Genomic DNA, 27,822 nt, shown 5'->3' with positions numbered 1-27,822 from the left:
TTCACTGATACAAGCATCAAACACAAACGCAGACACTCTGCAGCTTTTCTCTGCAGTTTCCCACCACTGAACGGTGTCCATACTGTTTTTAGCCTGCGGTGGTGGTTTTTGTACATTTCTTCTCTACGTGTTAACAGTTGGCCACAACGAAACCAGAGCAAGTCAAACTTTCCATCTGACAGCTGAGTGAAACCCACAGAGCCACTCGAGACAAACAACAATGAATGTTTATTAATACTTAAGAAACAAGAATCATCAGTAAATCAGAAATAACAGTAAAGTTACTGAGGACAGTGAACCAGCCAACAACTGGAAGTCATCGTTAGATTTAGGTCTGTGTTGGGGAACCTGCTTTGAAAGCAAAACCTCACAGCTACCTGCACTTCTTTCTCTAAGTAGCTTCAAATTAATTCAAAGTTTGTATGTGACATGAAATATTAACAAATAGCAGTGAAAATGTGACTCAGGTTTAGTTAACTACACAAAGAATGTCGACAGAGTCAAACGTATTTTAACTACATGGTCTTTGATGGTTACTTATACTTAACTACATGAATCACTATACAAATATGAATGTAGTTAAACTACAACTTTAATTACACATAGTTCACTACTTCAGACATCTACTACTACTACTACTACTACTACTACTATTACTACTACTACTACTAATCCTATAACACTGGAACCAGTTAGAGTCAGTGGTTGGCCTGAAGGTGTGAAGGTTTGATGTTCGATCTCAGTGAAGAGTAGACGACCTCTGGGTCTGGAGGAAGCTCTGAACACAAACACACAGAGTTCAAGAAAAGATGAGGTCAGAGAGCCCTGTGCAGCTCGTCGTACTTGCTCTTCATGTTTTCCTGACTCTGCCATGGTTCAGTCAGCGGTGCCAGGGTGGTTAACTAACTTCTGCACGAGTGCACGTTGACCTAGTTACAGCCTGTTCACGTCTGGGCTAGAGTCTAGCTACTGGATGATGAAAGGTTCCTTTCACAGGACAACCAAATTATATTTATGCTAAAATATTAAATATTTACTGACACTTTTATCAAATATTCAAAAGCTCATGTGCCATAAAGACTTGGTGAAAGGAGAAACTGAGTCTTACCTGAACCTCTGCTCCTCTTTGGTCTGATGACTATTTGTCCATAACTGACGTCTTCTGTTCTCACTCCTGAGTAAACTGCAGCTGGATCAGACTCTGGAAAAAGAAAACTGGTTACTTTACTGCAAGTAACTTTACTGTACTAAAACTGATAGCAGTAATGTTAGTATTCTTACTGATAGTATTATACCTATTAACAATACAAATATTGCCACTGTTGGTAAATGAAACTGTTTTACATGTAGAATAAAAACATTTTAGGAAGAACACAAAAAACTACACAATTATTCAGGTCTGAAGATCAAACATTTAGGCTGATCAAGCTCACAGAATGTAGAAAAGTTTTTAAAAATGACTTCCATCTGATGACCCCTCAGATTGATATGGGGACCCTTTAAGGGGCCCAACCCCAGCGTTGGTAACCACCTAACTAAAGGCGGCCTGGTGGATCAGTGGGTGGAGCATCACACTGGGATGCAGACGTCTGGAGTATTAAATTCTATCCCATGCACCAGGTGTGTCCTTGAGCAAGTCAGTCCGTGTTAGGTCCCCTGGTGTCACCTTTGGAGTAAATGTGCTCAAAGACGACAATAAAGCTTCTGTTCTAAACTATGTCTGTAAATGAAGTAGTTAAACCAGCTTCAACAGTAAAATGCTGCTAAAGCTTTGACGACTGTGTTTCAACAAATAATAATGGCAAAGACCTGCCGAAGGTCCTGCAGTGAAAAATGTCTGCAGTCCACATTCAGCTGAATAATTGTTTTAACAAACAGGAAACTGGGCGACGACAGAGGTGTTAGAGTCTATTAACAGATTCAACACAGGGAACAAAAACTGACGCACACACAGCAGAACACATGGTTCATTAGATTAAAACAGATCAGACTATGATGTGAAACTGTATGAAATAAAGAAGATAAAATGTTAAGTTGAGCTTCCAAAAATATGTAGAAATATATCAGATAAAAAGATGTTTTGAAAGGAAGCTTCATATACAACACAGTGTCATTTCATTGAATGTAGTTCAGTGATCTGCAGGAGTCTCACTCACTTTTTAGTTTCCTTATACTGTATTTTGTATAGTTTGACCGGTTTCCTAAACAGTTTCGACTCTAAAGAAATTGTCAAAAAAAAAATGTAACTGCAAAAAATATTACTGTGTCGTCAGTTTATAAAAGTGTTTGTGAGTAAATGTCCAAGTTTTACTCTAAACCTGAGTCTAAACTAGTTTTCTACTGTTAACTTGTCTTTTCTTTCAGGGACAAGCCAAATATCCTCCCTGCTATTGTTGCTAAGTGAAAATGGATTTAATGAATGTTACCTTTGCTTCGTCTGATTGGCTGTTGTCCGTGATGTAATATTGTGACATCGCTGTATGTGACATCTTCTCCAGCATTTACATCATCAGCTGCAATGAACCAAAATGAACATTGATGCAACAATGTTAATGGACATTTTTATTCACAAAAAAGAAAAATTAAATGCAAGTGTAACACATTTGTGTCCCACCTTTGAGTTTCCTCTGAACATGTTGTCTCACAAGTAGAACCAGTAAGACCAGTAGAACCAGTAAGACCAGTACAACACCAACACAGCTGAGTGGCAACCAAACAGGCAACCATTTCATGTTGTCCCCCTTAGAGACAGGAGTAGAGGATGACGATAAAGAGGTTGATGTAGGGGATGTTGTAGTGGTGGGTTTATCTAAAATAATCAAAATAATTATTACATTGACTTGAATTAAAAAACTTCCACTGACTTTTCATTCAAAAGGTTTCATTTCACCTAAAAACTAGGATTTATTATATTTGATGACTGAAAAGTTACAGATTTCCTTACACATTATGAATAATTGCTGATGTTCTTATTAGTACAGAAATTTAACAACATCAATACAGGAAATACAAGACCTTTGTCTGACCTCCTGACCTGTGACGTAGATCCAGCTGGGTGGAGACTCTCCATGACTGCTGATGTGACACTTGTAGAGGCCTTCATCAGACTTGGTAACATGGTGGATGGTCATGTGACCTGTAGGCTCAGTCCTGATGAGGGAGCCATCTTTATAGAAATCAGCTGGGAGCTTGGAGGGAGGCCTCTTTGTTTGACAGTGCAGAGAGACATCATGTCCCTCCATCACAGGGAGGACAGGACTCTGCAGGATCACTGCTCCACCTCAACACAGAGACAAACTACAGCATTTCATCCATTTCCACACAGCTTCATCAACACTAACTCCACAGTCTGATCTTACCAGTGACAGTGATGGTGATGCTGTTACTGGTTGATGGCTCTCTGGACTCACACCAGTAAACTCCACTGTCCGATGGGAAAATATAACTGATGTTACAGGAAGAACCAGCTGGTTTTCCCCAACCATCTCCACATTGAGACATCTGTTGTGCGGTTGTGTTCCTCCTCAGTGTCCAATTAGCGGAGCTGTCGTCCTCCTCACAGCTCAGAGAGACAGAGTCATGTTGAAACAGCTGAGAGCTGCTGGGACTCACAGTCAGATGAGCTGTTAGAAAAGTTTTATTGTCAGCATTTGTCAGACTTGACACAGTCTGTAGCAACACATACACAGCAAGTCGTGATACTCTGTGTTCTGACTACTGTCAATCATGGTGATTATGACATTTTTTGTCCCACTGAATACTGTTCTAGAATAAAACTACAAGGTGATTAATGTGGTTTATCAATGTATAAATATTGAGATGAAAACATTAAAACTAAAACACCTTCTGCATCACAGTTAATTCAACAAGTGAACTTATTTCAAATTTATAAACAGTCATTAAGGCTGTAAATACAGCAACAGATCCTGTTATAAATCCTACAAACATGCAATGTTATGTTTCTCAAATCCTTCCTTTCAGTTCTCCTGTAATAAACAGGTTTAAAATGTGACAGAAGAAGTTTACTGACCTTGGTTTGTTGTGCAGCACAGCAGACAGATCACAACTAAAGAGAAATGAGAGTCAAGTTGGTCTGAGGTTTCACATGAAAGAAAATTGTACCCAAAAAAGGAGCAAAGCCAGAACTGCAGTACAGACACATCAAGAATTATTGTTTGTCTGTGTTGTGTATTATTTTTAAATAATTGCTGTTTTGTTTTTATCTGTATGTCCTTGTTTAGTAAACCTTTCATCAAGTTCAGTCATCTGTGAAGCAATTTGAATTGAATTAATCTGTACCAAAGGTGTTTTATGAATAAAGTTTTGATTGACTATGATTAATTAAAAAGTAAACACTGGCATGTCCATCTCATTTATTAGGACATCATCAGTGAGGCAGAAATGAAATGTAAGTAAATTTATCACATTGACCATGTTTAGTACTTTATATAAAATGTTCTTGAGTTTTATCTATTGAAGGTCACATTTAGATGACACTTATTTGTTCCACTAAATCAACGTGTTGAAAATACGACACTACAGTTAACTGGCCGTGAAAGCAGGAAATGCCAGTTCAGAGCTTGTGGGTCAATGTTTGTTTGCAACATGTTGGAACATACGTTTTGGAATAAAGACCTCAATCAGTAGAGCTGTGTGTCTGGCTGATGTGTTTTAAAGTTTTTGGACAACAATGGAGTAGAAATAGATTTCACAGATGAAGAAACTAATCCAGGCTGAGAACTAAGCAATGTGAGTTAAGAAGATTTTGATTTGGTTTTAGGGTCTAAATGGGGAATGTGGACGATACGAGTAATGTAGAAAATGCATATTATACAATAATAAGTGTATGTTGTGAAGTTATCGATGCCTCAACAACTCATTTCAAACACTGTCTAAACCCAGTGCTCAGTGAAAATATCCTAATTACCTGCTACAAACCAGCTTCTACATGTTATATAGTAACTGCCATCATGTAGCATTTGTTTATAGTAATTTTACTTATTTCCTACTTTTAAAAAGATTCTCACTGAGAGGAATAAATGTCTTTGTTTTTATGTTTTTGTACCAAATCCACATGTTTTAAAAATACAAAGGTTCAAACAGAAATTCTCTACTTACAGATCAGACACTGTAGAGATGTTTCCTTCATTGTCGTATTCAATGATTTGGATCAAGTTTTAGTTTTTTAGTAGTTTAGTTTTTAGACACCAAGTGAAGCCCGCCCTCTTCCTCTTCTATATGAGGGTTTTTTTCTTCTCTTGGTCAGTGATGTATAAGTACAGTTTGTGTGATTGTTCTTTTTTTTTAGTTCTTTGTGGAAACGAGTGAAATTATCATCCCACATTTTGTGACATTGTCACACCTTTTGTCTTTTTGTCTTTTCAGTTTATTCCGTGAGTTCAGTGTCGCCACAGCAGATTATTTGTCCCCATGTTGATTTGGCACAGTTTTTACACCTGATGACCTTCCTGACGCAACCCTCCCCAATTTCTACTGGGTTTGGACCGACACTGCACAGCTGGGGATGGGCTGTTAGTGGTCCAGTGTCTTGCCCAGAGACACTACGACATATAGCCGGGAACGGGGATTGGATTACTGACCCTGTGGTCCATGAATGACTGCCTTTACCAGACATGTTGTGGAGGTTTTCTTTGGCCACTAGAGGGAGTTATTTGCCTGAGAATTGTATAATTGCTAACTGCAGGGAGTAAATCATCAACTGTTCCTCCATAGTTGGTTGCAGACAGAAATAATAAGCAGATTCATTTGTGATAAGTGTAAATTCACCTTTAGTTTCTTTAAACATGTTCATACCTTGATATAATATTAGGGGCATTTTACTTCATCTTTAGGATATGTGGATAGAGGCTCTCATTGTTGAAGCTCATAAGGTTACCAGTATGTCATGTGTGTAACCAAGTCTCTCCACACCAAGGAGGCACTAGACCTCTTATTCCACATCCATCAAATTCTTCAGAGAGTGTTGCTGTAATTTTGACCATGACATTAAGCAGTCAATCTAAAGGACTAATCAGTATGTGTCTACAGTTGCAAATGCACTTAATGAAGATGATGTTCACTCTCCTGCATAGTTTCTGTTCTCTGCAGGTATGTTTCATTCTTGCAGCTTGAAGTGTGCAACATTGACCAAACTCATCTGTGGTTCAACAACTCCAGACTGTATGAATCAGTTCAACATTTAATTTCCTGCTAAGCCCAATATTTTACTGCCTTGTGAGTTTGGTGTGAACAGTTGTGATGATGCACCATTTACCAACTTCAGATGGTTTCTGTTCTTTGTAGAAACATGCAGGGCAGTGTGGTAATAGTCTGTACCAGACGTTACCCAGGGGCTGGTGTGGAATTTGTCATATGCTTAAACTTCTTCCGTCAGCACAAGTGCTTTCCACATTAACCAGTGGTGGATCAAGTACTCGAAAACTGTACTTAAGCAAAAGTACAAATACACAAACAAAAATTTACTCTGACATACCCACTGATATTTCTACTTAAGTAAAAGTACGTTTATATTTGACTTAAAGTAATAAAAGTAAAAGTCGACTATTTTTTGGATGGCATTACCTAACTAATGCCAATAGACATAAATGATGGGTTGAATCTCTTTTAGCTATAATCCAGTTATTTTTTCAGTTTTATTTCTACTCTTGTTGTAACATCACATAGTGACAGTAAAAGCCTAACTAACAGCTCTGTGATTTCAAGAATAATACGCTAATACAAACACTGATAAAATGCCACAAGAACATTTTATTACTGAGATTTGAACAGATCTGAACACGGATTTGGGATTAAAGGAACTGCACTAGATTGGTTTAAATCTTATCTATCTGATAGATTTCAATTTGTTCATGTTAATGATGAATCCTCCATGCACACAAAGGTTAGCTATGGAGTTCCACAAGGCTCTGTGTTAGGACCAATACTTTTTACTTTATATATGTCTCCTTTAGGCAACATAATTAGAAAACACTCCATAAATTTCCACTGCTATGCTGCCGATACCCAGCTATATTTATCTATGGAACCAGATGAAAATAATCAGTTAATAAAGCTTCAAGCCTACAAGACATAAAGGCCTGGATGTCCCACAATCTTATACTTCTAACTCAGACAAAACTGAAGTCATAGTGTTCTGACCCAAAAATCTCAGACACATGATGTCCAACCATATTGTTACTCTAGATGGCATAAGTGTGGCCTCCAGTACTACTGCAAGGAACCTTGGAGTTATTTTTGACCAGGATTTGTTCTTTACCTCACATATAAAACAAATCTCTAGAACAGCCTTCTTCCACCTACGGAACATTGCCAAAATTAGGAGCATCCTGTCTCAAAGTGATGCCGAAAAACTGGTCCATGCATTTGTTAACTCTAGGTTGGACTACTGTAATTCCCTACTTTCAGGATGCCCCAGTAACTAAAGAGCCTGCAATGAATCCAAAATGCTGCAGCAAGAGTGCTGACTGGAACTAGCAAGAGAGATCATATTTCACCTTCACTAGCTTCTCTCCATTGGCTTCCCATAAAATCTAGAATAGAATTTAAAACCCTGCTTCTTACATATAAAGCTCTGAATGGTCAGGCTCCATCATATATAAAAGATCTCATAGCACCATATCATCCCAGTAGACCACTTCGCTCTCAGAATGCAGGCCTACTTGTGGTTCCCAGAATTTCCAAAAGTAGAATGGGAGGTAGAGCCTTTAGCTATCAAGCTCCTCCCCTGTGGAACCAGCTCCCAGTTCAGATTCGGGAAGCAGACACCCTCTCTACTTTTAAGTCTAGGCTTAAAACCTTTCTCTTTAACAAAGCTTATAGTTAGTTACAATTATGGTGCTAAAGGCTTAGACTGCTGGGGGACCCACCCCCCGATGCACTGAGCTCCTTTCCTCCTCTTGACTCTCTCTCCTCTCACCCCAGAATTGTCACCACTGTAAGACATTAACTCTGTGAGTTTTCTCCCGTAGTTGTCTTTGTCCTTCTCTGTCCCCCTCTCTCTGTCCTTTTCTGCAGGTGTCCCCGGCTTTGAAGTTGTGTGTCTTCCAGCGTGCAGCTACTGGTCCTACCAACCTGCCTGATGTTTTGTTGTTGCTTTTGTTGCTCTGTTCTTTTCTCTCTTCACTTTCCACTCACCCCAACCGGTCAAGGCAGATGGTCGTCCACCCTGAGCCTGGTTCTGCTGGAGGTTTCTTCCGTTAAAGGGAGTTTTTCCTCTCCACTGTTGCCTATGGCTTGTTCAAGGGGGAATTGTTGGGTTTTGTCTATACATCTTTATAATCTTGACTTTATTCTGTAAAGTGCCCTGAGATGACTTTGTTGTGAATTGGCGCTATATAAATAAAGTTGAATTGAATCAAAAATTTAAATTTAAAGGTGTTGGCCAAGAGTTTCTAGGGCACATGGGAAATGGTGTTCTTTAACAAATCCCTGCCGCTATAACACAGAAGAAAAGCAGCGAGATGAAGGCGGAAGTTCCGGTTCACTACGACGCTCTGTTCTCGGGACTAAAACTATTCCAGGCTAAATTCAAAGTGTTCGCCGTTCAAGCCTGGAATAATTCAAGATAACAAGCTACAATTTAAAATATTATGTTTAGCAGAGAGTGTTGTTGATTTTAATGTATGAAACCGTGTTATGACCGCACCTCAGTGTTTCAGAGAATAGAGAACAGCTCCGGCTGACGGTATATTTTCATGTGGCGTTGACAAACTCGGAAGTTGTTCTTACTATTGCTTTAAATCGAATTTACTTATAATTTAACCACGATATCTCCAGGAAAATGGCCGCTGTAACATCTGCGTCAGTCCTGTCTACTTTGCTTTTACTCTGCATCTCTCCGGTGTTTGTCTTTGTTGGTGAGTATAGAAGAGTAAAGTAGCTAAAGTAGAGCTACCTACAGTTAATCCATCTAAAGTACATACACATAATCCACATACTGATACTTCTGTAAGGATCATCTTCATATGGGAGGATTCTACAATTGTCATTTATGTGTTTGCCGTTGGCTGGAGGTTGATTTATTTACAGTGTTTTAGTTTTACATTTAACCTAAATAATTGTCTAATTGATGCCATACTGTCTGTGTTATGTGCAGAACTTAACTGACTATATAACTTTGTTAACATCCAAATAAACAGTGGAATTTCTTAAGTAATTCGTGACGTGTCAGATATTCTTAGCTTTGTGCTACTTTGGAAGTAATCACAAAAAATTGTAAAATATTTCCAGTTACTGTTTAACTTCTCCACATTGTGTTTTTTCTTCTTTACTTCAGTCCAGAACATCAGAGCTCGACCAGGAGAAAATGTGTCTCTGCCCTGTTCAGCTCTTCAAAACTCTGACATCATAGTTATAGAGTGGAGCAGACGTTTTCAGAACTTTTCTCATGTTGTCTTTTTGCATCGGGATGGGTGGTTTGATCCATGGAACCAGCATCCATCTTATAAGAATCGGGTGGAGCTGAAGGACGAACAGATGAAAGATGGAAACATGTCTTTGATTCTGAAGAATGTGATAATTAGTGACACTGGAACATATGACTGTCTCATCCAGAGAGGAACAGACCAAATAAAGACAACTGAGACAATCTGCACTATCAACCTGACTGTTTTTCAACCAGGTGAGTGTGTGTGTGTGTGTGTGTGTGTGTGGATCAGAGGTGAAGCTGCTTCCTGGTTGTTGATGTGAGAGTGAACCATCACAGATCAGATGTTGGTGTTTTCTAAAGATGTTGCTGATGAGACTTTGTAGCAAACAGCTGCTATGAGTGATGGGATCAAAGTGCAGTAGATAATGTCTGACAGGAGTTTGAAGAGGAAATGGATTCATCACCTACCTGACACCTCACATCTCATTCTCTTCTTACAGGTGGAGACGAGGATGGAAATGTTGGACTGAAAGTTGGTCTCTCAGTTGTTGCTCTGCTTGTTGGTGTTGTTGGTGTTGTTGGTGTTGTGATGTATAGAAAACGTAAAGGACCCAAAGAGGAGACTTCATACAAAGCTGCTGATGATAAAGACACTGACCATCAGTAGGTGTAAAATGTGTCCTCAGTTTCCTCAGTGACTAATTCACTGATGCAGGACAAACAGCAGTTCAGGCTTCAGCCTTTTTCTTTTTATCCCACAGTAAATTTTTACTATCAACAATGTGATGATGCATTTCTTAACATTTCTTCCTCAGTCTCTGTGTTTCTCAGCTCTAAACAGACAAGTGTCATTTTAAACTCGACTCAGTCATTTACTAACTCAGTCTGAGGAAACAGTGACTCTTTGTTTCTCTGCAGGACAGTGAAAGTGGACAGAGACAAACAAACCAAAGCTTTATGTTTTATATATTAAGGCTGTTACATTATGTGAATATGAAGATCACTGTTTATGATCCTGTTTGTTTCACCTGATGTTTGTCATCTGACACATCACAAACTGATATTATTCTCTGTCAATCAGTATTAAAGTCAGAGGCTGCTTTTAAATTAGCAACTGCAGCAGCTGTTTGTAAATTCAGACTAGTTTTAATATTTGTGTGTTATTAACTGCAGATTTATGAATTATAATAAGTTCAACCACGATCATCAAAGAAGCTTCAGTTAGTGGGAGAATCAAATGTTTCCCTCTGAACTACACAGTTACTAAATGTGCTGTGCATATTATTATGTTTTGTCTGTGGTTTTACTAATGTATTTGCATAGTGTGTGTACATATAGAAATACTTACAAATGCACAGAAGTTTTAACAGGACTCAGTAAATCATTTGTTTGACTACGAACTGAAAGATTTAAAGCCACATTAGTTGATGACTTTACAAACAGCTGCAGCAGCTCAGTCCTGCAGAGAGAAACTTTAGTGACTGACCATCTTTTACTGTCAAACAGCTGATCTGTGTGATTTAGTTTAACCTGATTCCTCAGATTAAAGATTTTAACAGTTGTTCAGTCACTGACCAGAAACACAGACTTGTTTTATGTTAATGTTTGCTGTGACAGTTTGTCTTCTTTGACATGTGGAGTCCACAACACATTTCTTTGTAAATTATTTTTAATAGTTTGTTTGTTCTTTTCTGGATTTTTCTGGAGCTTGATTCAAAGCAGCCAAACCACCACACATCACCTGAACAGGTTGATTCACTGTAACCAACAGCCTGTGGTTAAATCATATAATAAAACTTCCAGTAAACCTGACTGTCATAGTGTCATTTTGAAAAGTATCTCAAACACTTTAACACCTAGTTTGTAGATTTTATGAAAGGAGTCTTTTGACACTATTTGTGTCAGCAGGGCAGTGAAAGTGGAAATGAGACAAAGTGTGTTTTACTGATCAATCTAGAAAACTAGAATAAATTAATAAGGCTTTTTATGAAGTAAGAGTCGGATGGAGACACAAAATTCCTCTCAAACAACATGAATGTTCTTATAAGAAAAATGAAATGTTCCTAAATAATAATTTTGGTTGTTTGTGTTTGAGCACTGAGCTGTGTGAATGTAATGGTCCTATTGTACATGAGAGACACAGACTGGGACTAGTTCTGTGATGTAAAGTCAAACGAATGCATCAAATGCTAATCATACCTTTTATGACTAGCATCAGATATTCACCAGATCCAGCTGAATCCAGGTGACTAAGCTAATTACAGACCAATGTCCAATCTCCCTTTATTTGTAAAATCCTTGAATAAGTAGTTGTAAAGTAATTATGTGACCACCTGTACAGGAATAACCTGTCTGAAGTTTTCCAGTCAGGATTTGGAGCAGATCACACCACAGAAACTGCACTAGTGAAAGTCACAAAAAATCTTCTCTTGGCTTCAGATAATGGACTTGTGTCTATACTCATCTTACTAGACCTTAGTGCCACATTTGACACCAATGATCAGAACGTTTTTTTTTTTTTTTTACAAAGACTGGAACATGGATTTGGGATTAAAGGAAACACACTGCATTGGTTTAAATCTGATCTGTCAGACAAATTCCAACTTGTTCATGTTAATGATGAATGTTCTATATGCACAAAGGTTCCACAGGGAGTTTCAAGGGTCTCTGTGTCTGTCTGTGAAAACACTCCATAAGCATCCACTGCTGTGCTGATGATGATACCGACTATATTTATCTGTGAAACCAGATGATACTAACCAATTAGTCAAACTTCAAGCATGTCTGAAAGACTTAAAGGCCTGGATGTCCTACAATTTCCTACTTCTAAATTCAGACAAAACTGAAATGATTGTATATGGGTCTAAAAATATGAGAAATATGCTGTCTAACAATATTGTTAATTTAGACGGCATAACTTTGGCTGTGGTTCCCAGAATTTCCAAAAGTAGAATGGGAGGCAGAGCCTTTAGCTATCAAGCTTCTCTCTTGTGGAACCAGCTCCCAGTTCAGATTCGGGAAGCAGACACCCTCTCTACTTTTAAGTCTAGGCTTAAAACCTTCCTCTTTAAAAAAGCATATAGTTAGTTATAGTTATGCTGCTATAGGCTTAGACTGCTGGGGGACCCACCCCCCAATGCACTGAGCTCCTTTCCTCCTCTTGACTCTCTCTCCTCTCAACTTAGAATTGTCACCACTGTATGACAATAACTTTGTGTGTTTTCTCCTGTAGTTGTGTGTCTCCTCTCTCTGTCCATTTCTGCAGGTGTCCCCAGCTTTGAAGCTGTGTGTCTTCCAGTGTGCAGCTACTGGTCCTACCAACCTGCCCGATGTTTTGTTGTTGCTTTTTGATGCTCTTTTCTTTTCTCTCTTCACTTTTCACTCACCCCAACCGGTCAAGGCAGATGGCCGTCCACCCTGAGCCTGGTTCTGCTGGAGGTTTATTCTGTCAAAGGGAGTTTGTCCTCTCCACTGTTGCCTATGGCTTGTTAAAGGGGGAATTGATGGGTTTTCGCAACATACTTGTATAGTCTAAACTTTGTTGTGAATTGCCGCTATATAAATAAAGTTGAATTCAATTCAATTGAAATTTAATTGAAAACTGCTCTTTTCTGTTTTTAAAAAGGACTTTGTGGAGAATCAAGTCAATGCTTTGAGACTGATGAAGAAATTATAGATAGATAACTATAGAGCTCTATTTGCAATTACAAATGTGTTTTGTCTCCTTAATTAAGTTGATTTAATTCAGTGTCTCTTGAATTTTATTTCCTTACACTCATTAGTATTTGTAGTAATTTTTATTTGCCTTAATAGTTAGTTACTTTCCTATATTTAAGTTGTTTTTTCTCTTATTGTTCCATCCAGTGTGACTCGCATATGATAAATCATACAATCATTATTTTGCCTTCATGTTTGTATGTTGTTCTTTATACAATTATAATTTAAAATCTACTCTCGGCTGCTTCAATAAGAAGCACAGTTCATGTCGTACCAGCATATCACCGTTCACTGATTCGAGCCGAGTCGAGTTGTAGTTAGTTACCTGATGGTGTCAGCAGACGGCACATATGGTAAATGAGCCTTATTTGAACGAGTCTGGTTAATTGTTTGCTAACAAATTAAAGCTTTAGTTAGAATCGGACTGTAGAGTGTGAGAATATGGCCACTAGAGGCAGCACCGCTCATATCGAGCTCGCAAAACTACTAGTAAAACTTCCTGATTCTTCTCCTGTGGACCGAACGCTGACATGTCGGACAAACTGCTTTACAGGAAACGGGCTAAACTTTTAACAATAACGACAACAAAACCCTCTTAAATCTATTTTTTACATTTTCAATCACATTTCTCATCCCATATCAACAAATTTAGCTTTGGCAAATTAAGGGTCTTTGTTAATGTTAGACAACGATGTCGGCTTCGAAACTGATCCTGTCTGTGTGTCTTCTCGCATGTTTCCTGAAACGGTCTCTCTCCAAAGGTAAGCTGGACAATTTTCAGGGTTATATTAGGAGGGGACATGAGAACCCAGAGTAGATGTGAGACCCTGGGTCCAGACTGAGGAAGACCTCGGTATGTGTTCACATAATGTCGGGCTGGTTGTTTTTCTCGTTCCTTCAGTTTAATGGCGAGTTGCCACCAGCGAAGCAGAGCTGTTATATAGACCTGGGCCTGAAGGCTGATCTAGGAACCGTACTAACAATCCATTAGAAGCCACAGAGCAGATTCCTTAGCAGTTTGTAGTTATTGCATCTTCATCCTTCATCTTTGTCTTTATAAGATCTTCTTTACAGAAATATTGAAAATGGAGTCAACATGACCAACAATAAACAATTTAGGATTCAAGATTTTTGTGCCTAATGATCATGTACCAGCAAATAGAGTGACCAGAACATTAGAACCACGTCTATTCATAATGTACTCGACTCCATTACCCACTTTGACCTCAATAATAAACACAGTAGAATTATCACTTTTCTGGCAGTTTCAACCTAAAAAACTGTACAATTCATGGCAGAGCTGCTGTTTTACATTGTATTTAATTATACAGATGTACCTAATAAAGTGGCCACTGCGTGTATATGGATGGATGTATTTCTATATTGATTAATGTGAGTCCATGGCAATGTGCAGTATCCAATATAGAAGGTGTAAATCTTCCTTTCAGACAAACTGGCAGCAATAGATTGAAGACAACAGAGCTATTAAATCTACTACACAGCTTACTGAGATGAGTCTGTTCTCCCTGTGGATGTTAACTGGTTAGATCCCAGAGCATCCTCATTAAAACAAGCACTGCATGAGCATTTTCCTCCTATTGGTTCTGCAAACACTAAATTGGAGCAGCACTTGGGCTTCGATTCCCAAGTACAGAGAAGAATGCAGATTGAGAAATCTGTTCTCTTTTGTTCCATGGGTTTAACTAGTCCTCTGCCTCCTTTAGTGCAGTGTACTCTGCCTCCAAAGCAGCCGTCCTGTCCTTCAAGTCTTGCAATTTAGTGTTTTCTGCAGCTGCTGACTTGTGTTGGAAGAAATCTGAGTCAATACTGCCAACTTCAGAAGAGAAGTACGGCTCAAGACAACTTGTCCTTCAAATTCATTTACATAAATGTAATGTAATTAAATCAGTTTCCCTTTAAAAAAGAAACAATGATCCTTCATCTCAAATCTTATTCTATGGACTTGAAGTAGTGTTTCTAACGTCTCTCTAGATGATAGGATCTATAATACATGTTCTGTATGAAGTGTTTAGTGTTGCATGTCTGTGCTTTGGTCTTAAAAATGTCTCCTCTACATTTGATCTACACAGTATCACCAGCGCACAAGTATAAATGCTCACAACAAAGGTGTAGCCTCAGTGTAGCTTCAACACAGGACAATGAATCAAGCGTAGCTTCCTCTGAAACATGTATGAAGGCAATTCTAGGTCCACAATAACAGAGGAAATGTCAAATTTACAGGAAATTGCATATAATTTGCAGATTTCAGGGAGACACTAATAATTAGTGGGAGACTGATGGAACTTTTGTGTGGTTTGGAATGTTCCAGGCCCATTTATTACTGCATTTTAAAACACAACAAACCACTAAAGGTCTGTTGCAGGCCACCAACACACTTCCCCTCTGTTGCTAAAGCTAGTAGTTTCTCAGTCTCAACTCCAATCACAGCAAAAGTACCACTACTACAGCTTCTCAACTCCCATAAAGCACCAGCTGGTGTTGAAAGCTATACAACACACCACCAACATCTGCTGCATGAAATACAGGGCTGGTGCTAGAAACCTTGCACTTGAATTATAAACACCTTACTTAAACTGGTGCACATGTTAAATTAATTGCAAAGTAACACAAAGGTGTAATTATCATTTCAGTATCCCATGCATTAAAAAAACTGTGTGGTACTTCAGAACAAACATAACCCCCTGATAATGTCAAATACCAAAATAAAAACATATTGACTTGTTTGTATCTGCGTACTGTTAAAAATGTTCAGCAATACAATCTAAAGTCCACTTTCTCTGCATTTAACCACTTTTTCTGGTTTTCATTATAAAGAGGGAGGTTAATCAAAGGAAAAGAATCATGTTCAAATCAGGTTTTGGTTCAATCACAAATTCAGATGTTTAAAGCACATTTCTGGTTACATATTGGATATAAGTGACATGTCTGCATGTATGTAAAGCTGCTGTTGCAGATCAAATTAAGTGCTGTAGTTGCTGCTTTTTAATTTGTTCAGACTAAAAAGTCGATTGATGTTTACTTTGTGCTTTGATCTGGATTTTATGGTTTTTGTTCAGACCAACAACAGATCACAGTGAAGACTGGAGATAATGTTACTCTTCAGTGTCTGGATCCCAGAGGTGGAGACATAAAACTGCTGCAGTGGAGGAGACAGGACCTGAAGGACGAGGGTTATGTATACTACTACAAAGGGAGACCCCGAAATAAAGACTACCAACATTCAAGTTTTCAAGACCGAGTGGAGCTGGTAGATCCAGAGATGAAGAATGGAAACGTTTCTGTGACTCTGAAGAACGTTATCATCAATGATACTGGAACATATGAGTGTTATGTTGCATCTGGAGACAGGACTGAACTAATCAACACCATCACCCTGACAGTCAGAGTCTCAGGTGATGCTGGAGGAGACAAGGATGGAAATGTTGGACTGAAAGTTGGTCTCTCAGTTTTTGCTCTGCTTGTTGGTGTTGGTGGTGTTGTTGGTGTTGTGATGTATAGAAAATGTAAAGGACCCAAAGAGGAGACTTCATACAAAGCTCCTGATGATAAAGACACTGACCATCAGTAGGTGTAAAATGTGTCCTCAGTTTCCTCAGTGACTAATTCACTGATGCAGGACAAACAGCAGTTCAGGCTTCAGCCTTTTTCTTTTTATCCCACAGTAAATTTTTACTATCAACAATGTGATGATGCATTTCTTAACATTTCTTCCTCAGTCTCTGTGTTTCTCAGCTCTAAACAGACAAGTGTCATTTTAAACTCGACTCAGTCATTTACTAACTCAGTCTGAGGAAACACTGACTCTTTGTTTATCTGCAGGACAGTGAAAGTGGACAGAGACAAACAAACCAAAGCTTCATGTTTTATATATTAAGGCTGTTACATTATGTGAATATGAAGATCACTGTTTATGATCCTGTTTGTTTCACCTGATGTTTGTCATCTGACACATCACAAACTGATATTATTCTCTGTCAATCAGTATTAAAGTCAGAGGCTGCTTTTAAATTAGCAACTGCAGCAGCTGTTTGTAAATTCAGACTAGTTTTAATATTTGTGTGTTATTAACTGCAGATTTATGAATTATAATAAGTTCAACCACGATCATCAAAGAAGCTTCAGTTAGTGGGAGAATCAAATGTTTCCCTCTGAACTACACAGTTACTAAATGTGCTGTGCATATTATTATGTTTTGTCTGTGGTTTTACTAATGTATTTGCATAGTGTGTGTACATATAGAAATACTTACAAATGCACAGAAGTTTTAACAGGACTCAGTAAATCATTTGTTTGACTACGAACTGAAAGATTTAAAGCCACATTAGTTGATGACTTTACAAACAGCTGCAGCAGCTCAGTCCTGCAGAGAGAAACTTTAGTGACTGACCATCTTTTACTGTCAAACAGCTGATCTGTGTGATTTAGTTTAACCTGATTCCTCAGATTAAAGATTTTAACAGTTGTTCAGTCACTGACCAGAAACACAGACTTGTTTTATGTTAATGTTTGCTGTGACAGTTTGTCTTCTTTGACATGTGGAGTCCACAACACATTTCTTTGTAAATTATTTTTAATTGTTTTTTTTCTACAAGCTTCATGTTTGCTTTCTCTCTAAAAGCTGTTTTGCAGAATCTAACACATCACCTGAACAGGTTGATTCACTGTAACCAACAGCCTGTGGTTAAATCATATAATAAAACTTCCAGTAAACCTGACTGTGATAGTGTCATTTTGAAAAGTATCTCAAACACTTTAACACCTAGTTTGTAGATTTAATGAAAGGAGTCTTTAGAGACTATTTGTGTCTTAAATGAGACAACGTGTGTTTTACTGATCAATCTAGAAAACTAGAATAAATTAATAAGGCTTTTTATGAAGTAAGAGTCGGATGGAGACACAAAATTCCTCTCAAACAACATGAATGTTCTTATAAGAAAACTGAAATGTTCTTAAATAATAATTTTGGTTGTTTGTGTTTGAGCACTGAGCTGTGTGAATGTAATGGTCCTATTGTACATGAGAGACACAGACTGGGACTAGTTCTGTGATGTAAAGTCAAACAAATGCATCAAACCACATGTTAATCATACTGTTTATGACTAGTGGATATTCAATTAATTACATTTTCATTTAGATTAATTCCACCACTCTGCTCTGGGTTCACATGAGCTGCCTACAACATGAGCGTGTTTAACGTTGAAGGCTGCACCAGTGGCTTCAAGTTCATTTAAACTGCTGCTTTCTGTTCCTTAACTCAGCCTCTACACTGACCATGTTGACATGTCCTGGTTGTTTTGTGGCCTGAAGCTGCTGATAAAGTACTTTTACTGCGCTGGGACAAAATCAGCAGCTGAGAAAACAAACCTGGAACAGACTCAGTTTAACTGAATGACTTGGACTGTCCACATTTGTCTGTGTTGGACTTTATATCAGCTGAAACCGTCAAATAGGAAGAGACACAGCAGGAAGCAGGAAGCTCAGTGTGTTTACCTGCAGTGTGTGTTCACTTTTCTTTGTCCACCTGCTCTAACTGCTGTCAGCACAGTCAAATTTTTCTGGTTGTAGTATAAATATGGAACATAACAAGTAAACACACTTAATGTTATTATTCATCATATGACAGGTGAAAAACCCGTCTCCTATAACTTGTAGTGTAAATATGTTGGGGAACATAATTCATGGATAGTTGTTCTGATAAATGTATGTTTATGATGAATGAAGCACATTAGTTAACACGAAATGACTGGTGGTGAGTGTGTGAAGCACAGGATTGTACTGCCACAGATTTGAGTGTGTCCCCACAGTCCTGACTGTGGTCTGGACAGGATTGGAGACATTGGTGGTTTTGTTCAGAGGGTGATAAACACATGGTGTATGAATCTGTATGTTCATTTGTTCTGTTAAGTCTGAACTTCCTGTTTCAAACAGCACTGAGTGAAGAGTCTTGAACATGTGTTGACTCATAACTTTGTGTGTGTTCTGTCTTGTGATCTACATGTTCAGCAAATGATTTGTGACTCTCAGGGAAAATACACTTGATAAAACACGTCCACATGAGGCCACAACAGTACACTGTAATACTGCAATACTATTCTTTCTGCTGATTCATCTGTTTTTCTTTTCTTTTATGTCCAACTGCTGTGACATAATGAACTGCTCTGACCTTATGTTCCTCTCAGATAAAGGTTTGACAGAGATGTGTCACTGAAGCTTATGAAGAGCTTATGTCAGTCCTAACATGGTATTTTATTAAATACCTAACAATTATATTAACACACCTCCGGGAGAAGACTCACCCATAACGTTGGCTGCTGAACTGTACTGAAGCTTTGTTAGGTGTGTGTTGGCAGAGGTCTGTGCACTGCCTCACACACATTTGAACAGTTCTACAGACTTGGAGCTGAACTGCAGGATCATCGAGGCTTTTGTATAAATAAATATTTGATCTGCAGACTCTCTGCTCTCAAAGAGAAACACTATAGACCTGTATTTCAGTCCAGGATCCAAAGGAAACTTTGTGCATGTTTCACAGTGAGCGAGTGGAGGAGAGTAATGAAGGTGACAAATGGATCCTGCAGAGTTACTAGTAGCAGTACTACCACTACTGCAGTTATGCTCTGTCATCCTACTGCCTGCTGAGGGTCTCTTTGCTGACACCTGCTGGTTCAAAGACCAAAGTGTGAACCTGTCTGACTTCCTGGAAATGGGCTGATTGAATCCCTGAAGAGAGGCCTGTTTTCCTCCACTATGATGACGTCTAAGCAGCAGCAGGAACCAGTGAGCGTTTGACTGATTTCTGTTTCATAAAATTAAATCACACTGTAAATCACAGGCTGGATTGTAAAGTTGCTCTTTGGTCTAAATGTGTACAGAATATTAACAGGAGGAGACTAAAGTAATGAGCAGGTACAGCTGTTACATCACTGATATGAGAGGAGAAATAATAACAGACCAGTTAATAACATCTTTAAAATAAATGTTAATATGCAGGATTTTAAAAAGCATTTTATGGTTGTGTTTCAGCAGTTACAGCAGCTGGTTACAGAAGATCGAGGGCTGGTGGACTCGAGGAAAATCACTGGTTTTACACAATATATGTTAAATCACTTGTCAAGAAATCCACAATCTTTCTCTGATCCTAACGAATCCGTTTCAGTAATGTTGTTTTACAGTCCTGTGCTTTGTTCACTCGCATCCCTCCCCAACCACCACCCTGCAGCTCCCTGCCCTCATACTGTACAAGGACAGTTTCAGTCATTCACAAAATATGTTGCATTGTAAGGTACAAGTTTTAGAGTTGGACCCAATAAGGAGCTTGACACAACTACTCAGTTTAAATAAGGTTTATTATAAAATGTAATAGTTGGCAAAACAGGATGGAGATGTAATAAGTCCTCTGACTCACTAGATGGTGCTGATCTCCAGTTAATGAGAGAGGACACCAAGATGAGATTCTTGACAATGACTTATGGGATATGGAGTCTGAACATGAAAACAAGCCATACTAGAGTGGGTGGGGGGACGAGCGGAGTCTACAGGAGAAGCAAGGTTCTTATGGGGAAGAGTAGAGTATGGTCCTGGTAGAGTAGACAAATCTGGAGATGCAGCGAGGATGAGTAACTTGAAGATGGTGGGAGGAGGGACGACTGTGGAAGATGTAGTGGTCTGGATCCGTAACATCTGATCCACACAGAAACACTCAGATCCACTTACTCACTTGAGTCGTTGACCTTCAGAGTGATTTGCTGATGAGCTCAGGTGTGTTTGTCTTGTTGCCTCTTGTGTAGTTCTTAAAACAAAAAGTAAATAGTAATAATCTTAATATTGAAACAGACCTACTGACTAAACACAAATATTCAGACCTTAACTTTATTCTCACTAAATTCTTCCACACAACAGGATTATGACTCACAGTAACAACACAGAACACTATAATAACCAAGTCACATGCTAAATTTATGACCCAATAAAGAAACTTTGCATTAATGTGCAAACACATATATTTAAAACAAACATTAAATGTGCTGTAAAGACCTGAATCCTGTTTAACTGTTGTTTATGTTTAAGTACTTTACAGACACGTCTTGACAAATTGCTCTTTGTTAAAAACTCCCAATTATAATATATGGTAATAATATTAGTTTACTTCTGAACTTTGTAGCTTGGCAGTGAGAAATTCTTAAAATGTTTAATTGCACCCAAACACATGGTTCATAGTTCATTATTGAATCCATTTATTATCTTTTGCTTATCCAGAGTCAGGTTGCAGTGTCCTGCTCTGGGTCTACAGCTGGTTCTCCTACCAGCTGGGGATACCTGGAAGACGTCCAAAGGAAGCATTCTTATAAGATGCTGAACCATTTCACCTGTCTCCTTTTGAAAAGGGAGACTATCGGACAGAGATGGTGAATCCAAACATGTAGGGAGGGTGTGCTGGGAATTCCTGGCTTTAACTCCCATCTTCTAAAGAAGGGGGCAATTGTGGTGGTTGTTCCCATATTTAAGAAAGCGGACTGGAAGGTGTGCTCCAAATACTGAGGTATCACACTGGTCAGAATCCTTGAAAAAGACTATGACAGAGTTCTGGGAAGGATGCTTCAACCAAATGTTAAGGCTCAGATCTGGGAGGAACTATGCAGATCTCCCTGGCTGTGAAACAGTGGACCAAACCTGTAACCTACAAGCCTACAGGAGGGGGTGTGGGAGCATGCACAGACAGTCACATGTGTTTTGTGGACACCGTCAGGTTATTTTCTAGTGGGTTGTAAAGGGACTTTATTTTAAAGACAAGTCTTTATACTCTAATTGCTTTCAATTAGAGTATAATTGAAGGGGGGGGGGGGGGGGGGGGGTTGATTTGGAAGTGATTTGGAAGTGGAGAGCAGCTTCCCTGGTGTCAGTGGTGCAACATTGTCCTGGCAGTTGTCAGATTTTGTCTTGGAAAAATACACAGACGCACCGTGAAATTCAGCATGAGCTGATGGAGTCTTGGGCTTACGCCACTTTCTCTGAGCAGTTTTAAACATGGTGCATTTTTCAAAGCTCAAATCAGCAAGATAAGATAAGCTACACTTTCATTCATCCCACAGTGAGGAACTTTCAAAGTTTTCAGTGAGTGAAGGATTAGGACATTAAGGAAGGGGAAGGCTGGACAACAGGAGGGTAGAGACTATCCTGACAGGTTGAGCGTGTGGTGCAGAAGCTGTCAGGGGGTTTGTCTCTGAGAGACATCAGGTGATGGCCAGTTCTAGTTTTACTTGTTTTGGGTGCAGTAAAAAATGTCAGGGGGCAAAAGGTTACAGTCAAGCACAGTCTTCATCAGGTCGACATTTGACTTTTAAAACTAAGTGATAAAAAGCAGATGTTGATCCAGGAAGCTCAGATTGGTCTTCACTCCACTGTCCAATCTGCTTCAAAGCCGATACAGTTCCAGGCATAAACTGCAGCATTTAAACATCCTGGCAGTATTTTCCACAGTAGCTGGTCCACAGGATCTATGGATGAGCCAGAACTAGACACTGAAATAATACTTTTGTATTTTGAATATACAGTGAACTTCAACTTTTGTCTTAAGTGTAACGTGACACACAATGATTGTGGCTGAAAGTGACACAAGACAACTGATGTGTAGGTGGCACTTGATGATCTTTCTGTGTCTTCATTATCGCAGGTTGGATGGGGATGGGAAACTTTTTGGGGTGCACTGCCCAACCCAGCACCACCACAGATCCAGGCTCATGTCTGTGGTACAGTTCTGGGTGAGAATGAGGACAAGGTGGTTCCCAGCTCTGTTTGTTGGGCGAGTGGGCTCCAGTTTTTGATCAGACATCCACCATTTGTCTAGGTGGATGTTCATGTCTCCTAGAATGATGAGAGGAGTGATATCTTCTGGGAACAGCAGCATTTTGAACTCATCACACAACTTACCCAGCTGCATGGTGGCAGATAGATCAGACACATGAATTGTAACCTGTGCAGTCACCCTGATAGCAACGATCCAGTGATCTAAGACAGTTGTGAGGGGCTGTGGAGAAGAACTTACCGGTTTCTGCAATGAGAACACTTACCTCACCTTCCCATCCTGATAGGTGAGGAGTTTGAGTTAAGATAAAATTGGACAAAAACTTGAAGCAGCCGAAGCTATAATGCTAATGCAAGGACTGTTAAACGCACTAACATCTATAAAACAGACACCACAAAGGGTAAAACAACATAAAATCACAATATGCTGACAACGTAAGTGAAACCACGGTGGAAACAACAATAAATACTGTGTATATAAAGCCATGTAAGCAAGAAGAGACAAGTCGTGACAGAAGGTGATCAATGAAGGTCTGTCTGTTTGCAGGTTTGCAGAGGGCTGTATTGAAGCATGTTAATGGAAAGTTGACTGGAGTGTGGTTGGAAAAGGTGACAAGCAACAGGGACGACCACAGGCTTATAAAGATTGTCAAGTAAAGCTGATTCGAGAACTTGACAGTTTTACAGGTAAGTGCAGTGAAGCTGGAGACAGTCCATCAAGAGCCACTGCACACAGACGTCTTCAGGAAATGAGCTACAACTGCTGTATTCCCAGCATCAAGCCGCTGCTGAACCGGAGAGATGTCAGAAGAGTCTTACCTGGGCTGAGGAGAAAAAGAACTGGACTGTTGATCAGTGATCTGAAATCCTCTTTTCACAGGAAAGTACATGTGAAGTCCGGGGTGAAGTTTTCACAGTCGGTGCTGATTTGGGTTCCTGTCACCTGCTGGTGTTGGTCCACTGTGTTTTATCAAGTCCAGAGTCAAAAGAGCCGTCTACCAGCAGATTTTAGAGCACTACATGCTTCCAGTGCTGATTTCCTTTTCCAGCAGGATTAGCTCCTGCCTGCAGTTGAAAATAACCACTAACTGCTTTGTTGACCGTGATGTTACTGTGTTTGACTGGCCAACTCACCTGACCTGAACCCACAGAGGATCTGGAGTATTTTCAAGAGAAACCCGAGAAACAATCGACCTTTAGTAACAACACAGCTGAAAGCTGCTATGAAACCAACTGGTCTGGTAACAAGTCAGCAGTGCCTCAGGCTGGCTGCCTTTATGCCACGACGCACTGATGATACTGGTAATACTCTGATATTTTGGATATTTCAGTTTATGTCTAAGGAAACTAGATGATATGAGACGTTCACTGTGTTTCACGATGTTTTAATTCACTCACGCACTAGTATATAAGAATACTAGTGCACTGACTATCTATATATTTGTACGAGTAGCTCACCATCTTAAATGAAGTCCATGAGCCTCCTCCACAGTGGATACATGTTGATTGATTGTTGTCGTCTCTTTGTAGGTGAAGTCACCAAACTCAGGGTGTTTTCTAATAAAGTACCTGAAAAATGATGATCGTTCTTCACTCAGAATAACAACAATTAAAGGCAGCAAATGTGCAGATATGCAGTCGGACGTAATCGAAAATTAGAAGAAAAGACAGAAATATTACAGATATCTGTTTATACAAACTGACTCTACATATGTGATACATCTATTGCTGTCTGTATGTCCAAAGCAGAAATCAGCCAAGTCTTCTTTCAGTAAAACCTATATTTAGAGTTTTGTACCTTTTCAAAAAACTAGTTGTCTAGTAATCAAATGTAAAATCCTAAGTGAATGTAACTAATAACAGAGTGATCTGAAGTGCTGATGTTACTGCATTTGTTGAAGTTATTCCATAGACTGTAACAGGTTCACACTGTAAAGATGTCATTAAGTTTTCCCTCATTAACTGACTCAAACACAATAACTTATTAAAGTGAAAACGAGCTCCTTGTATGTCTGATTGATAAACTTCTGTCTAGAGTTCTAGCTAGCTGCTGAATCCTTCTATCATGATGTGAACACGTTCAGGAAACACTGAAATTGCTACTTACCAAATAATTAGTAAGGTGGATGAAAAAAGAACTGGTCCAGCTTCACGTGCAGTTCAGGTGAACGGGCAGAGTTTTAGGAAAACATCATGGTTCTGTTAAAATACGGCCAACGTGCTGTAATTTAGCGGATTTTCTTTTGCATTAACAGTAAAATGCCAAATCGTTTTTACAGTGCTCAGCTCCAAACCCATAAGCTCCGACTGAAGATGTGAGTTTTTAACAACTTGTTTTATTTTTAATTCAAATAAAAACACAGATTTTTGTGTCTTCACTCAGTGTTTTCCTAACTGACCAATAGAACATCGCCACACTTACCTTTTAATAAAAGATCCCACATCACAGTTTTGGCGCAAAGACTGTGTTTTTATCAGCTGGTTGTTGCAGCTTTTTAAGCCCAAACTTAGTTTAGTTATTAGTGGAAATGTACTCATCACTACATTGAAACAGGTTCAGCCACAGAAACGAAATCTATCTATCGATCGATCTATCGATCTATCGCGTCTTTGACATATTAACTCAGAACAATGTCTGGAGAAATCTGCTGCCGACATTGTCCAAAGTCAGAAACGTTTTCAGAGGTGAAACTTTGTTTACAGCACATCAGAGGATGCAGTTAAAAAAGAGAAAGATGCTGTAGCAGTTTAAAGAAGCTACAATGTGAGAGTTTCACTGTTTTTCCTGATAGTTTAATTTACTGATGCACTAGTTTATGGGAGGACTGTGATTGAGTATCTAAATATTTGTATGACTAACTCACCATCTTAAATGTCCATGAGCCTCCTCAGCAGAGTGGATACATGTTTTCTTTTTGTAGGTGACTTCGCCCCATTCAGCCATTGGTCTCTGTCTCTCGAGGTGTTTTCCAATGAAGTGCCTGAAAAATGATGGTCTTCCTTCAAACATTGTACAAACAACCAGTTGTGTAACTCGCTCAGATTAAGTAAAGGTGGCAAATATATAGATGACGACCACTACACAACATGATGCACGTGGTTACTATAGTAATGATACCAGACCCTGAAGTTTTTGTGCCTAATGCAGTTTAAATAAAATCATCAAGTACAAAGTTTAGTAACAGCTCACTTTAAACCAGTTCAGCAGGAATCTAATGCATCTGAACCACACACACCCTGAACAGGTTTGTCCACACTTCAACAGGATTTAAATAAGGCAGTGGTTCGTTATCAGACTGAAGTAATGTGAAAAACTCTAAAACCTCTTTTTATTCACCTGCTGAAAAATCATAAACACAGGTGGACACAGGAGACAAATTGACACATTTGACCTAACCTTACCCCCAGTTATTAATATATTTCAAACATTCATATGTTTCAGCTGTAGTAGGACTCACTCAAAGTACAGTAGGTTCTCACAAACCCCTCACTCACATCAGTTAAATCCTTATTGTTCAAAAAGGGTTTAGTTTTACCTGAGTTCAGTCTAAGGTGGTCTCCTGAGAAAAAACTCCCCCAGATTCTCTCCTCCATCTCTCTGATGTTGATCGTGCTGATGCTGATCTGATCTAAATGTTAATGTGCTCATACAGATGAAACACTACGCACTTTAACAGGTTTGACAACATCCAGGAGGAGCAGGTGATTGGGTTTTAACAGACTACGTGTTACTGCTTCTCATGTGAAGTTGTGTTAAGCTGTCATTGGGTGATGTGCAGCCTGTATAAGAAATACTGCATGTCAGACAATGTGTAACCTACTCAAACATTTAGCAGGAAGCAAACATAAAATCAGTCTGTTTACAATACAGTTTGCCCCACCTACAGTAATGTACTTAGGTTATATGATCACAGCTGAGGGCAAAAGCAAACAATCCATTCTCATCTCAAGAACTTTCAGCCTATAATAAAATAATTTGAGCACCATAAGCAGAGGTCTAACTATGTGAGTCACAGACTGATATGACTCATCAGATAATACTTATTGATAGAACATCTGCAGAGAATTTAGTTCCTCTTTTACAACCTGACGTTGACCTGTACACAGATTCTAGTGATGAAGATCACTATGAATAAATATGCTACATGATACTTTCTAATCTGTGCTTAGCTCTGTAGCCCAGTGATGTGTATGTCACACAAAAACAGTCCCACAGTCCGAAGACGTGTGTTGGGTTATTTGGAGACTCTAAATTTCCAGTAGGTGTAAATGTGCATGTAAATATTTGTCTGTCTGTGTGTGTGTGTCTCTGTGTTGGCCCTGAGACAGACTGGAGACCTGTCCGGTGTGGACCCCACCTCTCACCCAATGACAGCTGGGATAGACTCCAGCCACCTGTGACCCTAAACAGGGTAAACACAGCGTACAGATACAGATGTTTCACAAAAATAAAAACTACAGCTACTGTAGACTGACTGCTGACATAGATCCACAAAAATAACACAAATGGAATCAGAAACAAGGTTTGATTCAACGAAGGTGAACTATGACTGACATACTTTTCCCAAAATATTTCTTTCTATTTTGCTGTTTTGCAAAGTGGTTCCACATAAACAGAGAAAAAGTTAAAGGGCAGGAAACTTGTCAGCACTTCATATTTTTATATTCAAACCAGCAGGTGGTAGTAATGTTGTAGCTGATCAGTTCATCCACAGATTATACAAATAATACAAGGTCATGTGATGCTTAAAGCAAAGATGTACTTTATAAAGTGAGAAAGTCTAATAGGGAGGGGATCAGGGTGGGTGATGGTGCAACATATCACAGGATGATGTGAGCTTCTACAAATTGGACAAAAAATTTGGTTCAATTTAATCTGCACCAATCTTAGTACT

General features: G+C 39.0%; 3 protein-coding genes across 9 annotated transcripts; 2 read left to right on the top strand and 1 right to left on the bottom strand.

The window, feature by feature from the left end:
• Positions 1–207: 207 nt before the first annotated feature.
• LOC137137814 (low affinity immunoglobulin gamma Fc region receptor III-like) lies at positions 208–26,832 on the bottom strand. 7 transcript variants are annotated; one of them, XM_067524503.1, is made up of 9 exons: positions 26,464–26,832; positions 25,792–25,927; positions 4,031–4,066; positions 3,360–3,623; positions 3,035–3,280; positions 2,615–2,809; positions 2,427–2,513; positions 1,109–1,201; positions 208–778 (listed from the first exon to the last, which is right to left on the bottom strand). In XM_067524503.1, exons 4-9 carry the CDS (start codon positions 3,499–3,501, stop codon positions 699–701), a joined length of 843 nt encoding a protein of 280 aa, XP_067380604.1. In that variant the 5' UTR covers positions 3,502–3,623; positions 4,031–4,066; positions 25,792–25,927; positions 26,464–26,832; the 3' UTR covers positions 208–698. The 7 variants fall into 7 exon arrangements, with proteins under 7 accessions (XP_067380604.1, XP_067380603.1, XP_067380600.1 ...); XM_067524502.1 differs by having other exon boundaries at positions 25,792–25,908; XM_067524499.1 differs by lacking the exons at positions 25,792–25,927; positions 26,464–26,832 and adding an exon at positions 9,857–9,994.
• On the top strand, positions 8,484–11,200 carry LOC137137860 (myelin-oligodendrocyte glycoprotein-like). Its single transcript, XM_067524649.1, has 3 exons — positions 8,484–8,876; positions 9,296–9,640; positions 9,889–11,200. Exons 1-3 carry the CDS (start codon positions 8,801–8,803, stop codon positions 10,053–10,055), a joined length of 588 nt encoding a protein of 195 aa, XP_067380750.1. The 5' UTR covers positions 8,484–8,800; the 3' UTR covers positions 10,056–11,200.
• Positions 13,602–17,841, top strand: LOC137137861 (ICOS ligand-like). Its single transcript, XM_067524650.1, has 2 exons — positions 13,602–13,866; positions 16,183–17,841. The coding sequence occupies exons 1-2, from the start codon at positions 13,797–13,799 to the stop codon at positions 16,692–16,694; spliced, it is 582 nt and encodes a 193-aa protein (XP_067380751.1). The 5' UTR covers positions 13,602–13,796; the 3' UTR covers positions 16,695–17,841.
• Positions 26,833–27,822: the final 990 nt, after the last annotated feature.

Source organism: Channa argus, chromosome 12 (genome assembly GCF_033026475.1).
Source record: "Channa argus isolate prfri chromosome 12, Channa argus male v1.0, whole genome shotgun sequence".
In the NCBI taxonomy this organism is placed as follows: Eukaryota; Metazoa; Chordata; class Actinopteri; order Anabantiformes; family Channidae; genus Channa; species Channa argus.
This window is presented reverse-complemented; position numbering and strand designations above follow the sequence as displayed.

What these genes read in the sequence shown, in the direction of transcription:
- LOC137137814 (XM_067524497.1), bottom strand. Translation starts at nt 9,305, where the DNA reads ATGTTCTGGACTGAAGTAAAGAAGAAAAAACACAATGTGGAGAAGTTA. An exon ending in CAGCTGGATCTACGTCACAG is followed by an intron (nt 2,810 to 3,034) that starts GTCAGGAGGTCA and finishes TGATTATTTTAG; the next exon opens with ATAAACCCACCACTACAACA. An exon ending in GCCAATCAGACGAAGCAAAG is followed by an intron (nt 1,202 to 2,426) that starts GTAACATTCATT and finishes TTCTTTTTCCAG; the next exon opens with AGTCTGATCCAGCTGCAGTT.
- LOC137137860 (XM_067524649.1), top strand. Translation starts at nt 8,801, where the DNA reads ATGGCCGCTGTAACATCTGCGTCAGTCCTGTCTACTTTGCTTTTACTC. An exon ending in TCCGGTGTTTGTCTTTGTTG is followed by an intron (nt 8,877 to 9,295) that starts GTGAGTATAGAA and finishes TCTTTACTTCAG; the next exon opens with TCCAGAACATCAGAGCTCGA. An exon ending in CCTGACTGTTTTTCAACCAG is followed by an intron (nt 9,641 to 9,888) that starts GTGAGTGTGTGT and finishes CTCTTCTTACAG; the next exon opens with GTGGAGACGAGGATGGAAAT.
- LOC137137861 (XM_067524650.1), top strand. Translation starts at nt 13,797, where the DNA reads ATGTCGGCTTCGAAACTGATCCTGTCTGTGTGTCTTCTCGCATGTTTC. An exon ending in GAAACGGTCTCTCTCCAAAG is followed by an intron (nt 13,867 to 16,182) that starts GTAAGCTGGACA and finishes GTTTTTGTTCAG; the next exon opens with ACCAACAACAGATCACAGTG.